Source organism: Alligator sinensis, unplaced genomic scaffold (assembly GCF_000455745.1).
Source record: "Alligator sinensis unplaced genomic scaffold, ASM45574v1 scaffold424_1, whole genome shotgun sequence".
NCBI lineage: Eukaryota > Metazoa > Chordata > Crocodylia > Alligatoridae > Alligator > Alligator sinensis.
In genome coordinates, this window is record NW_005842113.1 from 955,532 (window position 1) to 975,014 (window position 19,483).

Consider the following 19,483-nt stretch of genomic DNA (forward strand, 5'->3'; position numbering starts at 1 on the left):
AAAAGCCTGAGTAGATCTTTTAAAAATACTATTTTATTGACAAGACATTGCCATGATTATGAATGCTGATATTCACTAGGGCTGTGCAAAGCTTCGCTCCATGAGTCGATTTGGCAGAGATTCGGCCTGATTTGGTGGCCGAATATCCGAATCTGAATCGGATCAGAGGACCCTTTAATCTCTCCGAATCGATTCAGAACCCTCCAAATCGATTCGGAGAGATTTGGACAGATTTGGCCATTTGGACAGAGAGACAGCTTTAAATGATTTTTCTACATACCTCTAGGTAGCAGGGGCTCTGAACCCTGTGGTGCTGGGGCAGATGCAGCATCCCACAGCAGCGCCGGGGGCTCCCCAGCATGCTCAGCAGCAGACCCGGAAGTGGACCAGAAGCACTTCCGGTCCACTTCTGGGTCCACCGGGGAGCACACTGGGCCCCCCCGCCCTCGCGTTGCCCCCCGACTTGGTGACTGGTGCCTCCTGGGTCTGTGGGTGTGGGTGGCACCCAGGGTCCCCCCATGGCTGATCGCGGAGTGGGGGAGGTGCAGGGGGGGCCTACAGTGCACTCCCTGGCAGAACCCTTCCGGGTTTGCCGCTGAGCGCATGGAGGGCCCTCCCACACTCCTGTGGGATGCTCCATGCGCCCCAGCATCACAGCGATCATGAGCTGCGCCTGCTACCTCAAGGTATGTAGAAAAAAATTTTGAAGCTGTGTCTATGTCTAAATTGCTGATTCTCTGAATCAGCATCAAATCTACAGATTCGGATTCAGCCAAATTGAATCAGGGACAGTGATCCGAATCAACGAATCAAATCACTGTCCCTGCTTCCGGTCGAATCTAAATCTGAATTTAATAGGGCTGATTCCACACACCCCTACTGGACACCTAACATGTAGACAGCAGTGTAGAATTCAATTTAAAGTGCAGCCTAGTGCTCCATGTATGCTCTTGAACACTGTCCATTATGCTGGCACCACTGACCTTTTGTACAATAGCCAAGGGTTAAAGCACTCAGTCAGCAAGTGAGAGATGTGACTTCTAGGTTCTGTACCACCTGAGTAAACTTATACTTCTATCCCCCACTTCCCAGGAAGTATGTGTTCTGGATTGCTTCTGTAAACATGCACGCAAAACTAAGTAAATAAGCCATCCATGAACTCTGTGAAAGATGGCAGTGTACCACCAGCAGGAAGCTGAGGTCTGGTGACACATCTGTGACATGAAGAACAACTGGTGGATGGAGAAGGCGCATGTGATCCAGGACTACGCCGACCAGCATGACATAAGTAACTTCTTCCAGGCTACCAAGACAACCTACGGACCCTGTCCCACTGGACAAAACCCACTCCAATCACAGGACAGCTCCCAGCTCCTCAAGGATGGTGACATCATCCATCTGCATTGGAAGGAGCATTTCAAACTCCTTCTTAAACGGGAGTCCACCATATCAGAGGAGAGCCTCCAAGCCATCCCACAACACCCTGTGGTGGATTCCCTTGGCGGTCCACCAACCATCAGAGAGCTGATGCGGGCCATCCAACAGATGAAAACCAACAAAGCCTGTGGGCCAGATGGTATACCCGCAGAGGTCTAGCATGCTGGTGGCTTCCAGCTCACATCACAACTCCAACAGCTTATCCTCCGCCTTTGGGATCAAGAGGACATCCCTGGGGATCTCAAGAATGTGACCACCATGACCATCTACAAAAAGGGGGACAAATCTGTCTGTGGGAACTACAGGGGGATTTCCCTCCTGTCCATTGCTGGTAAAATCCTAGTCTACATCCTCCTGAACTGCCTTCATCCCATCACCGAGGAGATACTTTCAGAAACCCAGTGTGATTTCCAGCCACCCTTTGGCACTGTGGATATGGTTTTCATTGCCAGGTGGATCCAAGAAAAATGTCAGGAGGAAAATCAAGAACTGTTTCTCGCCTTCATTGACCTGACCAAGGCATTCGATTCCTTAAATTGTGAAGCTCTGTGGACCATCCTCCAATGCCTTGGTTGCCTGCTGAAGTTTGTCACCATGCTGAGGCTCCTCTATGATGATATGACCACCACTGGCCTGAGTGGAAGATCTGAAACTGGTGCCTTCTGCATCTGGTCTGGGGTCAAACAATGTTGTGTGATCGCCCCTACCCTGTTCACCATCTACCTGACCATCATCGTACACCTCATCCGAGATGATCTGCCGTCCAGCGTCAGTATCCAGTGTCGACTGGATGGAAAGCTTTTCAATCTTGGGTGCTTCCGGGCAAAAATGAAACTCACCACCAAGGACATCCACAACCTTCAGTTTGCAGGTGATTGCTGCATGATGGTTCACTCCGCACAGGATGTACAAGCAACCTTAGATCTCTTCAGTGCTTCATATAAGAGATTTGACCTGTCCTTGAACATTGCCAAGATGAAGGTTCTCCACCAACCTTCCCTAGGCCAGCTGAATATCCCTTGTGCTATCTATGTAGACAGGGAGGCTCTGGAGTACGTGCAGCACTTTCCGGGTTGCCTGAGTATCTTGGCAGCCACCTCTCTCAATGGGCTACTATCAATGAAGAAGTCCAGCACCAAACTGCACCAGTGCTGCCTTCTTGAAGCTGCGACAATGTGTCTTTGAAAATAGAGACCTTTGGAAGTTGATGAAGGTCCTGGTTTACAAGGCTATTGTGCTGACCACCCTCCTCTACTGTAATGAAACCTGGACCGCTTACCAATGCCACATTAAGACCCTCAAGAGCTTTTACCAGAAGTGCTTGTGTTGAATCCTGGGGATCAAATGGGAGGACCACTGGACCAGTGCGAGTGTCCTCCATGAAGCTGCATCCACCATCATTGAAGCCTTGCTTTTGAGAAATCAACTCCAACGGACAGCCACTGCATCCAGATGTCCGAGAACCCCCTCCCTTGCCATATTTTCTTTTCCCAGCTCTCTTTTGACCAATGCTCAAAGGGCGACCAAAGGAAACGGTACAAAGACACACTCAAGGTCACCCTGAAGCATGGAGGCATTGACACCAACAGCTGGCAGGAGCAAGCTGCTGACTGTTCGGTGTGGCGCCACCTGGTTCACCAAGGCATGCACCACTTTGAGGCCAAACGACTTGATACTGAGGCGGAATGACATTAGTGGAGGCAGGAAAAGGAGACCAACACAGGGCTGTGAATCCCACTCCCCCATGCAACAACATGCCCCCATTGCTGAAGAATGTGTGTATCCAGAATTGGGCTCCTCAGTCACCTGAGGACCCATCGAGCCTGACAGGATGTCATCCTCAACTCCGAGGGACTGCCACTGATGACAGAATACTAAGCAGGTAGCTGAATGGTGCTTTTGTTGCTCTGTGTGAAACTGTTAAATTATTTCAAAGAAATACTTTGGGAGTCTGCACATCTGAGTACTTTTAAGACATAACTAATGATGCAAGCTTGTGCAGAGATTTCATTAAAGAAAAACAACAATTTCTCATCTGCCTATGAAATACAATCATAAGGGGAGCTTCTTGGTCTAGAAAGTAAATATTACAGATTTTTCTGGGAGTATGAGTGGCATAAGTCCACATTTCTCATCCTGGGTTTTTTTGTTTGTTTGTTTGTTTTTTTCTTGTTAAGTCTCATTCCTGAAATATTAAAACATCCATCTCCTTTTCTTCATTTTCATGAGCCACACTAAGTATGAAACAGAATGGGTTATAATGCTATCATGGTGTCCCCCAGGGAAGAGAAAAGCTGACGATAGTGATTTAGCTGACAGTTACCAGATGACAAAATACATTAAAAGTTCAATACCCCAGTTGACTTCATTCAAAATTAAGCATTTGGTTCATTTAAATGTGCCAAAAGGTGAGCGCTTTGAGGTCATTCCAAAGCTGTTAAGCAGCAGTTGAAGGTACTAGGCATGCTCAAAACTAGTGAGTACTTTCACAATGGTGGCACTAATGGGCATCTTTACATGTGCTCTGGGGGTGGGGGTGCTTTAATTAGTATGGCTCTTGGGAGCCACTCTAATTAAAGTGCCTGCAGCTTGTCATGTATTTAGCATCCCTCACTTCAAAATAGTGGCAGGGGCACTTTAACTAAAGCTCTTTCAACAAGCTTTAGTTAAAACATCCCTGCCATCATTTTGAAGTATGGGGGTTCTGAATACACAAGATGCTGAGGCTGCTGGAGCATGCTAGTTAGCACACTCTGGTAGAGTCAATTAATTGAGCCTGCTCCAACATTCTGTAATTACAGCTTATCAGAACAGGCACCCAAAAAGGCTAGGCCTATTCACTTGAGAAAAGAGGTGCTTGAGTGGGGGTATGATAAGGGTTTTCAAAATACTAAATGGTGACGAGAAAGTAGATTGGGATTTATTATTTACTGTCTCTCCCAATACAAGACCCAGGGATCACACTGTAAGACTAGCAAGTAGTAAGTTTAGAATTAACAAAAGAAAGTTCTTTTTTACACAGCACGTAATACAGTGTTGAATTCATTGCCACCAGATGTTGAGGAAGCTGACAATTTAGCCAGATTCAAAAAAAGGATTGGCCAGATTCGTGGAGGAAAGGGGCATCAGTAGTGACTATTGAGTTAGGACTTCCTATACTTTAAATGCTGGAGGCTGCAAGCCAGAGAGAAACAGTGAAAAACACACTGGTCGTACCCTGTTCACTTTCCCTTTCGTCATCCACTCTCTGTTACCATGTGACACAGGATATTGGCAAGATGGACCTATAATCTGGCCCAGTAAATGGCAGTTCTTTCTTACATTCTTATGCACTGCTAATCAGAAAAGGCGCCCTACTTCTGCTTCCTCTTTCTCCTGTTGTATGACAAGCTGGTCAATAAGAAAGCATCTCACTTCTGAGAAAGCATTCACCAATCTGGGCAAGGAAACAGTGCTATAAAGGGAGGCTAATGTGTGCATGAGACCTTATCTATGTTTGACAGAAATGGCAAAAGGCAAGGGATAAACAGGTTCAAACCAGTCTTTCTTTAGGCTTGACTCAGGGATTCATCCACCAGAATGATCCCTGAGTATCATTCTGTCCAGAGCACATGCTCTGAACAGTCTATTAAGACTGTAAGACTGTTCCGTGTAATATTCAGCCATCCTGCATGGTTTGTTAGTGGGTGATGGGACCAGAACAACTCTGGTGTCCATGAAAATTCCAATCAGGTGTCCTATTGCAACCCAAGGGTGCCTTTGGACTGAGACTGTGCCAAGGACTCTGTTGAACAGTCACTGATTCGCATGGGGAAATGTGAGCGCTCTTTCAACTACTGATCAGCATGCTGACAGTGGATGCCTGTGTCAAAGTGTTTTCCATTTTCCGTGTTAGACTATTGATTCTGAAATCCTTCACTCTGCTGATTCATGTCAGGTCCTGGTTGTTATTTGAATATTGTTCTTTGCTATTTAATTTCTAAACAAGTGCAAATAAATCACTGAGAGGGAATTTCACACTGCTGAACTCTTGAAAAAAATGAGCATCTACTTGGTTAATACTTTGCTTTAAAGAAAAAAACAAATATTCTTTAGGGGCTGAATTGATCCTCAAAGTCAGCACAGAGTCAGGGATGTCATCTAATGGCTTCCTGCCTGGAGGATATTATCCCCTCACTCTTCTCCTTTTCCTTATGAGACAGAATAACTGTAGCATTGAAATGGTGCATCTTACTTCTCCCTCATGGCTAGTCAGCTACCTTTACAAGCAAGACAGACAAGGAAAGGGCAAAGCCAGGTCTTCTTCCCTTGTAGGATCCCAAGTGTATGGGATATGCTGCACACCAGACTCAGACCAGAGAACTTGTGTGGGGCAAGTCAGGAAGCACAGACCTGCTTAGCTGAATGAGACAGGAACAGAATCTAACCCTAAGGGATTTGTGTTTAAGAGAGGCTTTTTTTCTCTGATACAGGCACTTGTACTTGATCTTCAGTCTATTCAAAATATTACATTTAGGCCTCCATAGATGGTTGCCATAGAAATGATTGTAATGCAGTACTAACAACCAGTAACATAACCGAGAGGAGGGAGTGACCGGGGCAGCACAAATATAACAGCAACAGCAGTGTTGGCTGATCGTGCCGCTGCAGTCACCACTGCAGCAGCCAGCCATGCCTTGGGCATAGCACAGCTGTCCCCGGGAAGGATCTGCCAAGCTATGCCTCTGCTAACAACTATGTGGATGCACTGCAGGATTAAGTGTCAGAAGATGAATGGTGTGGGAATAAGAACTGGTTTCAAACACTAAGAGCAACAATTGTAACAAATATAGCTAAACTGAGAGCACCAGCCCTGGTTCTTGACATCCCATTTTGGGCTATTTGTAACTTTCTGAAGTGCTCATCTTTTGACCTAATGCTTCCTAGCTCTGTGATCTGTCTAAGGGATTTGTAGTTTTTTGTTTGTTTGTTTGTGTGTGTGTACTTTAGCATCATATAAAATCTTACCATCCTATAAAATCATTCACACCACTACAGGTGGACTGTCACCTGGGCACTTTGATATTCAGGATCTTTGTACATTTTTTGATAAATCACAACTCAAATCAGAGCTATTTTTTTTTATGTGTAGCACTCTGAAGTGGGAGTCCTCAGTGATTTTACAGTCCATAACAATTCTCTATTGATTATAGCATAAAACCTTGGTTTGTGTGGAGCAGATAAAAAAGATGTATTTGGAGTTTGAAGTTTATGGAGGTTGAGAGAGACTAAGCCTGTTTCCTGTCTCCAAAATGTTTGTGTTTTGTTTCACATCAAGATAGCTATTTTGATGTAAAATTCTAACAGAGGCAAGATGCAAGCAGATTTTTCCTCAAAGGAGCTTGAGGAAAAGCCCTATATCTTAACCTGGAGATGAATTCTAGTAGCTATCTCAGAGTAAAAATGTGCATGGCTTCTGCTGGGATTTTTTACACCAAAGGCATGGACAGACATTTGGGGAGGTTAGAGAGAGGTTAGGTTGAGTTAAAAATGGCCAAGCAATCTGAGGTAAATTGTGGGGATTAGTAGGGGGGTTGTGGGGATTGCAGGGCAGGTGGAGCCAGCAGGGTTATTGGAGGAGCTGGCAGGGCCTGATAATGGGATTGGAAGGGCAAGGAGGGTCTGTCGGGGGGTCAGGGGCCAAGTGGCATCCACAGGAGGCTTAGAAGAATTGTGGGGCTTGCACAGTCCATGCGGGGGTTGGTGGGGTCTGGGAGGATTTGGTGGGATCAGGTGAGCTAGCAAGGTCCAGGTGGGGTGGGCCTTGGGGGAAGGGATGGGGAGTTCTCCATCCCAGACAAGGGCTGTTTTTAGTCTCCTAACACCCCCCCACTCCCAGATGAACACCCCACTCTAGCAAACCTACCTCCTGATTCCGCATTCCCCTCTCACCACACCAACTTACTTCAGTTGGGGGGACAGGTAGGAAAAGCACAGCTCCGGAACAAGGGCCACTGGCTGCGTTTCCAGCCCCAGGACTCTGGTGGGAACTGTATAGAAGTTCAGGTAGATCAGTCTCACCAGACCCTATCTAAGTTAGACAACCTCTGTGGTAGGTTTAACTTAGATTGGGTCAGCCATTTTTAGACAGATAGAAACTTCCTGAGCTTCAGTACAGTTCAAACATAGATCCCTAATTGAGTAAATCTAAATATAAGGGAGGGAACTAAGATCAGGTAGCCTGAGGGAACTAAGATCAGGTATACGTGAGGGAACTAAGATCAGGTAGCCATTCTTAACACAGTCTAACCTCCGCTTACTGAATGCATGTAGATATCCCAAGTTAGCTACTCAGTGTAAAAGCATACCTTTGTGCAATGCAGACTTAGTCTTCTGAGGAAAATATGTTGTATGTGATAAATGCGTGTGTGTGTGATAAAAGTATTATGTTAACTATTCCAGCTATAGTAATTTGGCCATTGAGAAGAAAATATAATGTTCCTACAAATTCCTGTTTTCACATTTGCCTGGATGATTGTTGCTGATATTACAGCCTCAGTTTGCCCCAATACAGTCAATCTCTCATTTTTAAATTGTATCAGAAAACTCTAGTTGCTGAGTGGCTCTGTGCTAATTAAGCCTAAGCACATGAATTATTAAACATGCTCATTTGCCATGCTCCCACAGTTGAAAGGTTTGCTTTCATTGCTAATAAGGTACACATACCATTGAAAAGAGGTAATTAGAGCATCAAAGGCAGTGAACCATCCTAAAGCTTAATGATGCTCTGCCTGAAAAATGTATTATTTGGCTGAGTTATCTCTTGGCAGAATAGTAATAACCTAAAAAAACTTTTATGCCATTGTGGGCAGAAAGATGAGAACTGGTATCTTGCCATGTAACTTCCATAGCTATGGATCTCCCATCCTTTTTAATCTTCTTTAAAATATGCCCATCCTTGATGTAGGAATGCCAAATTGGACCCCCGTGGTGATATTTCAAAGATTTTTTTTTTCAGTCAGAAAAACATTAGTTCTGAGGAATCAAAGCTTTTTTTCATCCTGTGATACAGCTCTCATCCTGGCACAAGAGAAAAAGTTACATTTTTGAAATTTTTATTTTTTCAACCATTCTAATCACCTGTTTGTTTACAAGAGAGTCTAGAGAAAGCTGCTTCTTGCAGTTAAAAATATTACTTAGCACTTTTTACAATATGAAATTGCATACCGTGCCTCAAGTAATTAGAGTTCAGTGTAAATAAAAGGTAAAGCTGACATGCTGTATTATTTCACTATGAAGAACAAGTTACGCTTTTCAGTTTCTCATGTATTTACAAATTCCTGTTAAAAATGTGCATCCCACTCAGATTGGAGAGCTATACAATTTGCTGCATATTGTTTGTATAGATTAAAGACTATTAACGTCAATTCAGGGAAGCCCTTTCTCTTTCACAGGGTTTGGAAAACTCTCCAGTATATACACAAGGTCAGTCAGAAAGGAATGCTTCCTGTTTTTTTCTGCTAAATATTATTGAAAAAAATATTAAACTTGCAATGAAAATGTGTACTTAATCACTGAACACGCACATAGTCTCCTTCTTCAACAATATACTTTTTTCTGCCAGTGAACAAGAGCATGTACCCTGACATTTTATGATGGTCAGTCAGAAAGTAATGCCTCCTAATTTTTATTTCCTTAGCACAAGTCATGGACATGGAGGTGTCCTTCTGGTTGACTTCTTGCCTAAGGAGGGTGGTGGGGTGGAGTGCACAGTAAACTCACAAGTCTATTTCAAGACCCAGATGAAACTGAAACATTGCATTGCAATGAGCCTGTCATGACCTAAACATGTTCTGTTCTGCATGACAGTGCTTGCACACATATCAGCTTATACATCACAGTGGTAATTTCAGAATTTGTACGGAGTGTGCCTCCACATCCTCTGTACAGCTTAGAACAGTGGTTTTCAACTGTGGTCCACAGACCCCTGGGGGTCCACACACTATGTCTAAAGGGTCCACAAAAGATGACTATGATTGATCAAATATATGTGAATACCCACCCTTACAATTCAAAGAGGTCCACACCTCCATTCAAAATTTCCAAAGGGGTCCACACCTCCATTCAAAGTTTTTAGGGGTCCACAAATGAAAAAAGGTTGAAAACCACTGACATAGAGGATGAAGCACAGACTATGAGGGTGATATTTTGGGGATGACAGCAGTGATAGAGGTTGTGTGATAGTGATTTGGCAACAAAGATAATGTCGGGATACTTGCCCTTGTTCCCAAGTAGAAAAGCCACTGATGAAGAAAGAAATTCTGTTGAAAAATAGTTGTGTGTTCAGTGATGATGTATGGATTTTCTGTGCCAGTTAAATATTTTTTCTATTATATTTGACTAAGAAAAAAAATAGAAGGTATTACTTTCTGACTGACCCTTGAGTTATCAACTCAGATTTCAGCTCCATGAAGTTGAACTCCTTTTTTCACAATCCACATTTAATTCATTGAGCTCAAGAAATTGTAAATCCCTTTTAAGTGATTGAAGTGCATACACCATATGAAAGTTGATCCAAGATCTTGCATCCAGTCAGAACTGGTTTCTGTTGAGTAGGCTGAATTGTGGAAATATATATCGTATTTATTTGGAAATATGGAAAATTATAAAAGTGTTATGATTTTTAATCTAATTAGTGGAAAGTCCTCTTAAATCTCCCCTTTTCCCCTGCCAGTGTCTATGATGGAGAAAGCAGTGGTGGATATAAGGGACCAAAACCCTACCCCTTGTTCCCCTGCCTGTCCCCCAGCCTTTGCACCCCCATGCCTATGCCCCTACCCCCTACTCCTAAACCAACTCTCTCTCACCTTCTGCTGCATCTCTACTCCTCTGAGGCAGACATCAACAATGGGGCCCCAGTCTGGCTTCAACCCAACCTGACTAGGGAGCAGTGACCAGTGGTGAAGGAACTGGAGTGGAGCAGAATGTAAGGAGGGGAGAAGGCATCTGCAGGCATAGACAATGCGTAGTATGGACACAGGGGGGGCATGTGCCCCCCCTGAGATTGGCCCTTGCTGGCTAGGGAGTGGGGGTTGACAGCCGGTGCTCCTCCTGAGATTGTGGGGGTGCTGAGAGAAGTGCTGCTGGCACTTCTGGTTTTGCTGCTGGGACTTCTGCCAGTGGTAGCAATTGGCCACTGGGGGACTCTCCCCACCCCCCCCCAGTTGGTGATCAGATGCTGGTGCCCCACCCAGTATCAGGAGGCACCAATCGCTCATGTTTGGAGGTATGGGAGCAGGGCATGGGGAAGCATAGGGTGGGGAGCAGACACAGGCAGGGGGGCAAGGGGTAGTGGGGAAAGTTGCAGGTTTCCCGCCCCACCACCCTATGGTCTCCCTACACTCTCACAGCCACATGCTTCCTTTCCCACCAAATGAGCCTTTCTGGCCCAGGGCAGACAGTTGTGTATCTACAGCTTCAGTCTTGAGCCTGGGGCCAAAGCTAAAACTGAGCCGCCACCTACTCCAGGCTGGTACTCAGATCTAAAGTGAGATTTCTTTTGCCCCATTCTAATTGGGGGGAAAAACCTTGTCTTGCATTTGAGTAAATACAGTAGTGTAAACAGTAATGGGGCAAAAGGAACATGGCCAATTTGTATGGCATATGTAATAGATGACCAGCAAGAAGTTGTATGTCCACTGTACCTTTTTGTATTGTGGGTGGCAGGAGCTAAGCTGCTCATAATTACTATTCTGGTAAAGGAGACAGTTGTCTGAGGCCAGGGTGTTGGTGATTCAGTGCAGTTGGTGGTTCCTCGCCCTATGAATCAAATGGATTCATTGCTTCAGCCTGGTGTCCAGCATCATTATGCCACTGGCACACTGTAGTCTGAACTTCAGTTCCTGAATCTAACAATCTCAAACTGTTCCTTGGTTCCTCTGACAAGAGGCAACAGTGTTAACCTTAATGACCTGTATGGGTAAGTAGACACTGCCACAATGTGTCCCCCCAGTTTCAGTTCTTTACCAGTAATGCTCAACCTCTTGGCCCTGTGAGCCAGATACAGGGCCTGAGGCTCGTCCACAGGCTAGTTTGGACTCCACACATCACGATTTCGCCTCACAGCCCTGCGCTGCCTCCACCCAGTCCTACACACTATGATGAGGTTCCAGGGTCCTGTGTTGTCCCTGCACAGTCTTGTGTGTGAAGATCAGGCACTGGGGACCCTGTACCACCCCCATGTGCCCAGATCAGGCTTTGAACCACCCTGTGCACCCAAACTAGCACACTGGGTCACCACTATGGCCCATAGGGAGCCCTGCAAGCCAGATAAAATGGTGCTGAGGGATAGATCTAGCCCATGGGCCAGGGGTTGAGCACCCCTTACATATACTGTTATTTGCTTCTGTTCTAAGCTGCTGAGGAATGTTTTGGTGTGTGGGCGCACTTCATCCCCAGGGTGGTTGCATTTTTTATTTTAGCTAGTTGAAGTGATTCCTCTTGATATGTAAAGTGCTTTGGGATGAAAGTTATCATAGAAGACTAAGGTAATAATTATTAGAGACTTGCCTATTTGCAATTCAACTTCCAAATGGTAACTGCATGATTATGGACATATATGGTCTTCTTTTCCCCTGATTTTTTTTTTTTTTTATAAATACTGTAGCAGCATGTCAGCCTATTCCTAAGATGGGCACATCCTACTGTGCGGGGTTTAAATATAGTGTACCATACATCTATGTTGGAAATGTAACAAGAAGAAAACATGTGGTGCCAGACAGTGCCTACAGGAGATCCACAGGAATAAACAGTGATGCTGTCCAAGTGTAACTTCTCAGCAATTTTTCTGTCTGTGACTTTAAATCGTGACTAGATTAGAAGTTGTTACTTTCTTAGGTAACAATTACATTGCCTTGGGCCAATAAAAGAAATCACCCTAAGAAATCCTTGCCTCCCCCTTGATTTATAAGCCAAAGCAAGGGATCTGCTTTATAGGAAAACTTTTCCAGTTGGTTAGGGGAAAAATATCTTTGTATGAAGCATTTAGTGCAACACGGTCTCAAGCACAGCTCTGCTGTTTATGGTCAGAAACAGATCAGCCTGTACATCTGCTGCTTCAAATAGCTCGCACGAATGCATTAGTAGTAATAAAAGAATCTTCTGCTTTAAATTTTCAGCATGTATTCATTTTATAGATGTATTTGTGGCTTTTCATATAACTGTAAGAGACCATCAAAATAGTTTACAGGGGTTTTTTTAATAAGTGAAAATACATACCTCTGATTTGCCTATAACATTGATCTTTTGAAAAGAAAGCTGGGAATGGGTACTGTTACTCAGCAGTGGAAAACTCTAAATTGTTAACTGCTGCCTTGCCCTTCTAAGGAACTTCAGTAACATGGCTCTAATTGGGAAAGGAGGCCCAAAAGAGACCAGTTATCATTACCTTGCTGTACTAGAAACCCAGATCAGGGAGGTATTTCTCATTATCACCATCTGCACATATCTAACCTAAACATCAAACCTTTTCAGAAGGAAGCATCCTTTATATTTGCCTTTTATCTCCATTGATCTCCTTGAAGTTGCAGACCAGTTTATGAAAACATGTCTGGTAATACTATAGTTACAGCACTCTCTCTTTTAAACAAGTTCAACCAATTTGTGTAGCAAAGCTAAACAGATGGGCAGGTACATGAAAAGGAGCAAAGGACCAATAAAACCCTTACCTAGCCCAGTTGCGCACAATGACTGAGCTGTGCACATAGACCAGTTTAATAAAGGCTTTTCAACCCCAATAGTAGGCAACACAAGAGTGCTATTGCTGTATTCAGACAAAGTTCTTTGGGTAAATCTGATATCTTTATTAGACCAACTTAAGTAGTTGGAAAAATTCTTTGCAAGCTTTCAGGTGTAAATACCTTTCATTAGGCTGAAGAAGCATCTGCAGTGACGAAGGGTATTTATACTGGAAAGCTTGCAAAGAAGATTTTATCCAACTATTTGAGTTGGTCTAATAAAAGATATGAGATTTACCCAAAGAACCTTGTCTGCCTATGTCCTTAGACCAGTGCAGCTACAACCTATTCCCCTATTGCTGTATTCATAGTCTCTTCTCTAGGAAAATGAAGGGAGGATCCGGACAGTGATAAATCCTCTTGCCCCAACAGTATGGCATTTTTGGTTATGATAGAAACACTTAGAAGTTGGGAAATGAAAAATTGCATGTTCACAGTAATATTAACTGAATTATATAAATCTCTCACATATTGTAGTTTTTATCCCCAAGTTGCTTTTGAAAATTTGTACACTGGATGATGAATATGTATAGTGTTAAATATCTACCATCATTAACAGGGGAAGGATGGTGCTCAGAAGCTTGAAGCTTTGTTAGACAGTAAGCCTGCTTACTGGTATGCAGGAAGTTAACTAAGGATTTCCATTTCTTTCTTTGCAGGTGATCTCATGCATTTGCCACCGTATCTTAGAATGGACTTTTTGTTAAACCGTGGCATTCCAGGCACAAGCAGAGACCTGGGTTTGGGGCAAGCCTGCTTGGAACCTCAGAAAAGCCGAACCTTGAAGCGTCCCACAGTTCTGGAGCCCATACCGATGGAGACATCCTCTACAAGAGAAGTACAGTCGTGGCAGCCAGGTGCTGTGGCAACATTACCTCAGCGAGAAGGGGCTGAGCTGGGACAGGCAGCTAAAATGAGCAGCTCCCAAGAATCCCTGCTAGACTCCCGGGGCCACTTGAAAGGAAATAATCCCTACGCAAAATCTTACACCCTGGTATAACAAAAAGAACATGGCTGGACAGTGGCTGTAAATATTTACAATGAAAAAAATCCAATCAAAGCTACCTTTTTTTTATGGAATTCCGATATTTATAATTAAAGAAGATTGCCAAAATATTTGGAAAAAAAATACAAACTACGGACAGTGCAAAGACTCTCCTGCTTTTTTTCTGTCTGAGTGTGAGCTTCATCTGACTGGACATCTGAATTTTTGGGTAAAAAAGTCCAGTTTTCTGATCTTCACAAGCATTTGTGTTTTTACTGATTTTCTACAAAGTGCATGGGGACTAAATAAAATATTTTAACTGGAAGTTCCATCACATAAGAGTAAAAAGAAGGGGGGAAAAGTCACAAAAAAGTCACCCTATTTGTGAATTTAACAAGGACTTTGATTTGGAAAAACAAAACTTTTTTGTCATGTTTGCACATATTTTCTTTTTCAATTAGAAAATGGGTCCTTGAGTGATCTTTTTCTTTTGTTGTTATTTAGGATGAGTGGTGTCAGTGGAGTGAGGGGATCAATTTGCTTTTGTTTTTTCTTTTTTTAAGATTAATTTAATGAGACACTTTGCATTTTGTCTATGAGAAATAAAAGGGTCTTCTGCCTTTATTTGTGACGTCTGCTTCCATCGCCTTCTACTATGCTTCTTTTTCATTGTGGACAGTAGGTGTTTTAAGCACTTGCTCTGACGTTTGACCTTTCTGAGCAGGGCACAGTCATGCCTTTAAAAATGATTAATGTTCACCCAGTTAGATCTAACTTTGCCAGCAAGGTAAAGAACCATAATGTTTCAAAAAAGCAATGTGTTCTAAACAAAACCAGTATTGGACCTATAGATACACTTTACACTCAGTCAAAACCCATTTGAAGTCAAGGGGAGTCTTTCTGTTGATGTCATTAGGCTTTGGATCCAGGCCTTTACCAACATTTTCAAAAATGTAACAAGAAAATGTTTTGGGTTTAGTTTACTGACTCTGTAAGGACATATTGTTAACCCTTCAAAAGGCAATGCTCCTGATGGCTTCACTGTGTACATTGCTTGCATAAAACTGAAAACTCAAGCTTCTTCCTGTAACAAGACAAAGTTCATCTTTCTAGCTAGCAAAATCTCTTACACTTACTTTCACAGCAGTTGGAAGTAATGTTCTTTCCACTAACGTGCCTTTCTTTAGAACATAAAACCATTTCTGTTTAACTCTTAGCTTGCAGACATTAATGCAACCTTTTATTACACAAAAAAAAATATTATTTATATTGTACAAACTATAAATTATTACATCCATATGTTCAGTGGGGTTAACACAACAATATTTCAATAACTTTGGTGTTAGATATTTCTGTGTCTATGTGTTCTAGTCTTTTTTCTGTCATTGACAACATCTCCTTTAGATGGAGAAACCTACAGCATATATATTATTTTGTTGCTATTAATAGCAAAGTACATAAGTATTTGCTGTTTAAGTCGATTAAGGTTAAGCTTGTACTTAGATACTTTGTTATATTGTGGCCTAACACTCTCCCTGGAACAGTTGCAGATAGTCTGAAGAATGTAGGACTTACAGACTAATAAAGAAAGAAGGGAATATGAATCAAATATTGGACCATTTCCCCATTTAGGTCATTAGCGTGATAAACCTAGTAGGACAACTGTTAAAACAAAAAAACCCTAAAAACATCTCCCCAGTAGAAAATATCAAATAAGATTTATAGTACAAATCTTTTCACAGAAATAATTGTTGAAGTTTCCTGAATATTGAAACATTAAGCTAAAAATGAAATTATTCTGATTTATTTTCAATGAAAACCGTTTTTAAAAGGAGAAATGTTTCTGTTAAAACCCTTGGCCAGCCTTAACTGCTACCAAGAGGAACGTAGTGATGTTATTGTAAAAAATACCTAGCTCTGCTATGCTAAGTGTGGGCGCAGAATGTTTCTGTATTTCTATTTTCTATTCATCAGGTGTATGTCCTCTTGCTGATTTCCACAAGAGTCTTTCCACTGACTTCAGTGAGAATATAATTGGAAATCAGTACTGTATTTGCATACTAGAACTGAATTCTTTTGTCAGTATTCTAGACTTCATGTCAGGATGCTATCTGTCCATTTTCATACAGCTTCCTTCTGACACAGAAAACTGTGAAAAGAAGTCTTCTAGAAAAAAAATATTACTTTTCATTCTTGTATTCTGGTAGAATTTGCAGCTTTTAAAAAACCCATTAAAAAAAGAGGGAATAGTTTATTCATACAGATATAAAAAGAGAGCTTGTGTTCAAAAGGTCAGTAGCATCCCTGACTTAAACAATGACTCTTTTGCTCCACATGCCTTATATTAATTGAAACATGAAAACAGGTGAGGGGAAAAACTATATAAGCTTTCATTCTCCCTGTGATTGTAGATACTATAAATATACCATGTATCTTAAGTTTGCATTTCTGTGGGAATTTGAAAAATGCTGACTGTTCTTGAGTTAACAGTATTTCCTACTCATTAGTATATAATGTATTTTGTAGTGGTCAGCACACCAGTCAGTAAACAAACTTTTAAGTTCTCCATAGCCAAAGAAATGTATGGCAAAACTATTGATTACTATTGATCAGAGGAGACTCAAGCCCTTGCTAAGCAAATTGGAGCTTATGCATATGCATACAGGTTTCTGACCACTGTCCTGATCCAAAAATGCTCTTCAATGTACACCCAACTTCATATATTTAAAGAGTCCCATAGGCTTCAGAAAAAAACTATTCAGGATATTTCAAACATATATTTCAAGTGTTTTTCTGTATCAGTCAAGAGTGTTCACCTTGTGGACTTGAGTCTTTGCCATCTTGTGACCCTTACACTTTTTTACTATTATTACTGAGGGAGAAACATGCACACTCATTAAAATAACCAAATTACATTAAAAGCATAGAATCAACACAAGGGGACACTGGTTTAAACAGACTGGAAAAGCCTAAGATATGCTTGTTTGAAAATGTTTCTTTATGGTCAACACAATGCCTATGAATAGTTGATAGTACCTGTGGTTGCATTTACATTGCCCTGGGTTCAAAGGTGGCTTTACAACCCCATTTCAGCATTCATTTTTCAATCCCCAACATAGAAAAGGACCAGAAAACTCAGTTAAACAGAATACAAAATATCTGAAAAAGGGTATGTAATGTTCTCACTTGTTTCACAAATCTACTCACTGGGTGCATCTACACAAGATGCTTTACCACACATTAGACTAATCCACTGTTCAGTAAAACATCACTGTCTACACATGCACAACAATTACTGTGCAGCAGATTAGCCTAATGAACTACTTTCTTGCACCTGTAGATACTGGTACTAGAAATCAGCACATTAAACTAATTCACCAAAGCGCACATGTAGATACTGACTGTCAGCCTAGGCAACAGAGGGCCACAGTGGGTGGCAAGAGCTGGCCCAGCAAAATGAGATGCTGCCTGCCAGCCAGATAGAGATCAAGACCCATCCTGATGTCCAAAGAGCAGGAAGAGCTGTCCCAGCTACCAGACAGTCAGGACATCACTCCCTGACCCTTGGAGATTGGGACGGTCCCGATCTCCACATGGTTAACAGGCAGCTTCCCAGCAGCCAGGACAGCTTACCCCTGCCTTTGGAGACTGGGACCAGCCCCCACACCTCCTGCCAGCCTGGGACTGGCACCTGGCTCCCACTGGCTGCTGCAGTTAGAGCAGGGCAGGAACAGCCCTAGACTGAGCTGCTCTTGTCAGGAGGAAATTTGCTTCTGATGGGTGCACTGTCAGTGGTGAAAATGAGCTGCTCCCAGTAATTCTAAATTGCAGTAATGCTAAATTGCTTGGGAATCTATCTTTTATAACTGTTCCTAAGATCTCTCCTGTCCTTTGAGAAGGGTGTTGTACCACAAGAAGTTTCTTCTATGTAGAAGTTAGTGCAGATTCCAGTTTCCATTAATTTTTCAGCAGATATTGTGCAGAAAATTCTAGTGCATTAATTGCATGTGTAGATGCACCATTGTGGCACAAGTTGTGATCCAGAAGCTGAGCCCAGAAGACCCTCTCTGCATACAGATTTTCCCCCTTACCCACTTGAGCAGGTACAAGCCACCTTCAAGACATGCTCTGTGCAGATCGACCTATGTGGAAATAAGCAGGAGAACATGTATTAAAACCAGTGGTTAATATGCTGAAAAAATAATGGAAACTTGAAAAAAGAACACACGTAGGAGACAAAGTATGAACATGCTGAAGCCTGCAGATTCATCTAATGTATCAGAAATCTGAGCATGGCTGAGCTACAAATCTATCTACTGACTTGCTGCAACAAGTGATAAAACAGGTTTCCCAATGTCTCCCTTCTTTCAGTCTATAATCTGGTATTTTGTACACTGATTGACTTAAAGTTTGTAATCATCTTCCTACCTTCCTTCAGAGTCACCAATAGATAATATGAGGGCCAGATGCTGAGGTGAGATGTAAATCAGAATAGTTCTACTGAAGTCAATAGAAAAATGAGAATTAACACCCTATGAAAATCTAGCCCATAGTCACATGAGGTTTTAGTTGGGGAGGGTATATGTTTTATTCTGGTTTTGGTTTTCTATTGGTGGCTGCCTCCAAAGATATCTGTGATGAGAAATGAAGGTGAGTTGCTTTTTTTAGAGAGAAAATATCAAACAAACAGTTTTGAAAGCATATTCATTTTAAAATCATTAGTAGGTTAATATATGTCATAGCAATAGCTTAGTGGCTTGTTGCTGCCGACCCCTACTGACAATTCCAAGAAGAAAAAGAAAACACTCTTCATCTCTGCTCTTGCCTGGGCTTCCCATGTAGGAGCTTAGAGCGTCTCAAAAAAGATAGTCCTCTCTGTAGGCAATGCAGAGGCCCAGTGCACACATTAAGATACAGCACAATGAAACATTCAACATCTTCTTTGGTTTGATGCCGTCTAAATAATGTTCCTTAATTTGATGTTATTTGTATTTCTTTGTATCAGCATTCTTATACAGAACATTTAAAAGGGCTAAAATGTGTTTTAGAGGTTCCATCCTTGCCTGCTTTAATACTACACTTCTGCTGTGGATTTCATGTGATTTAATTATATTGCTATTATGGGAGGCTCATCAAGTATTCTCAGGCTTCTGCAAGCACTTGTAAACTCCCAGTGAGTCTTCAGAACTGCTGCTTTCAGTACTGTGCCTTGTGACTGCAACATTAGATTAGCCACAAGTGCATTTTTCGTGTCACGGGCTATAAACAGATGTCATCACTGGAATGG

General features: G+C 42.3%; 1 protein-coding gene across 1 annotated transcript in view; it reads left to right on the forward strand.

Annotated features, from left to right (window-relative positions):
- Positions 1 to 14,211, forward strand: part of DSCAM (DS cell adhesion molecule) — a 758,565-nt gene extending 744,354 nt beyond the window's left edge. The window contains 1 exon segment of the mRNA XM_006024681.1: positions 13,871 to 14,211. Within this exon segment, the coding sequence (XP_006024743.1) occupies positions 13,871 to 14,211 (341 nt within the window).
- The last annotated feature ends 5,272 nt before the right edge of the window (positions 14,212 to 19,483 follow it).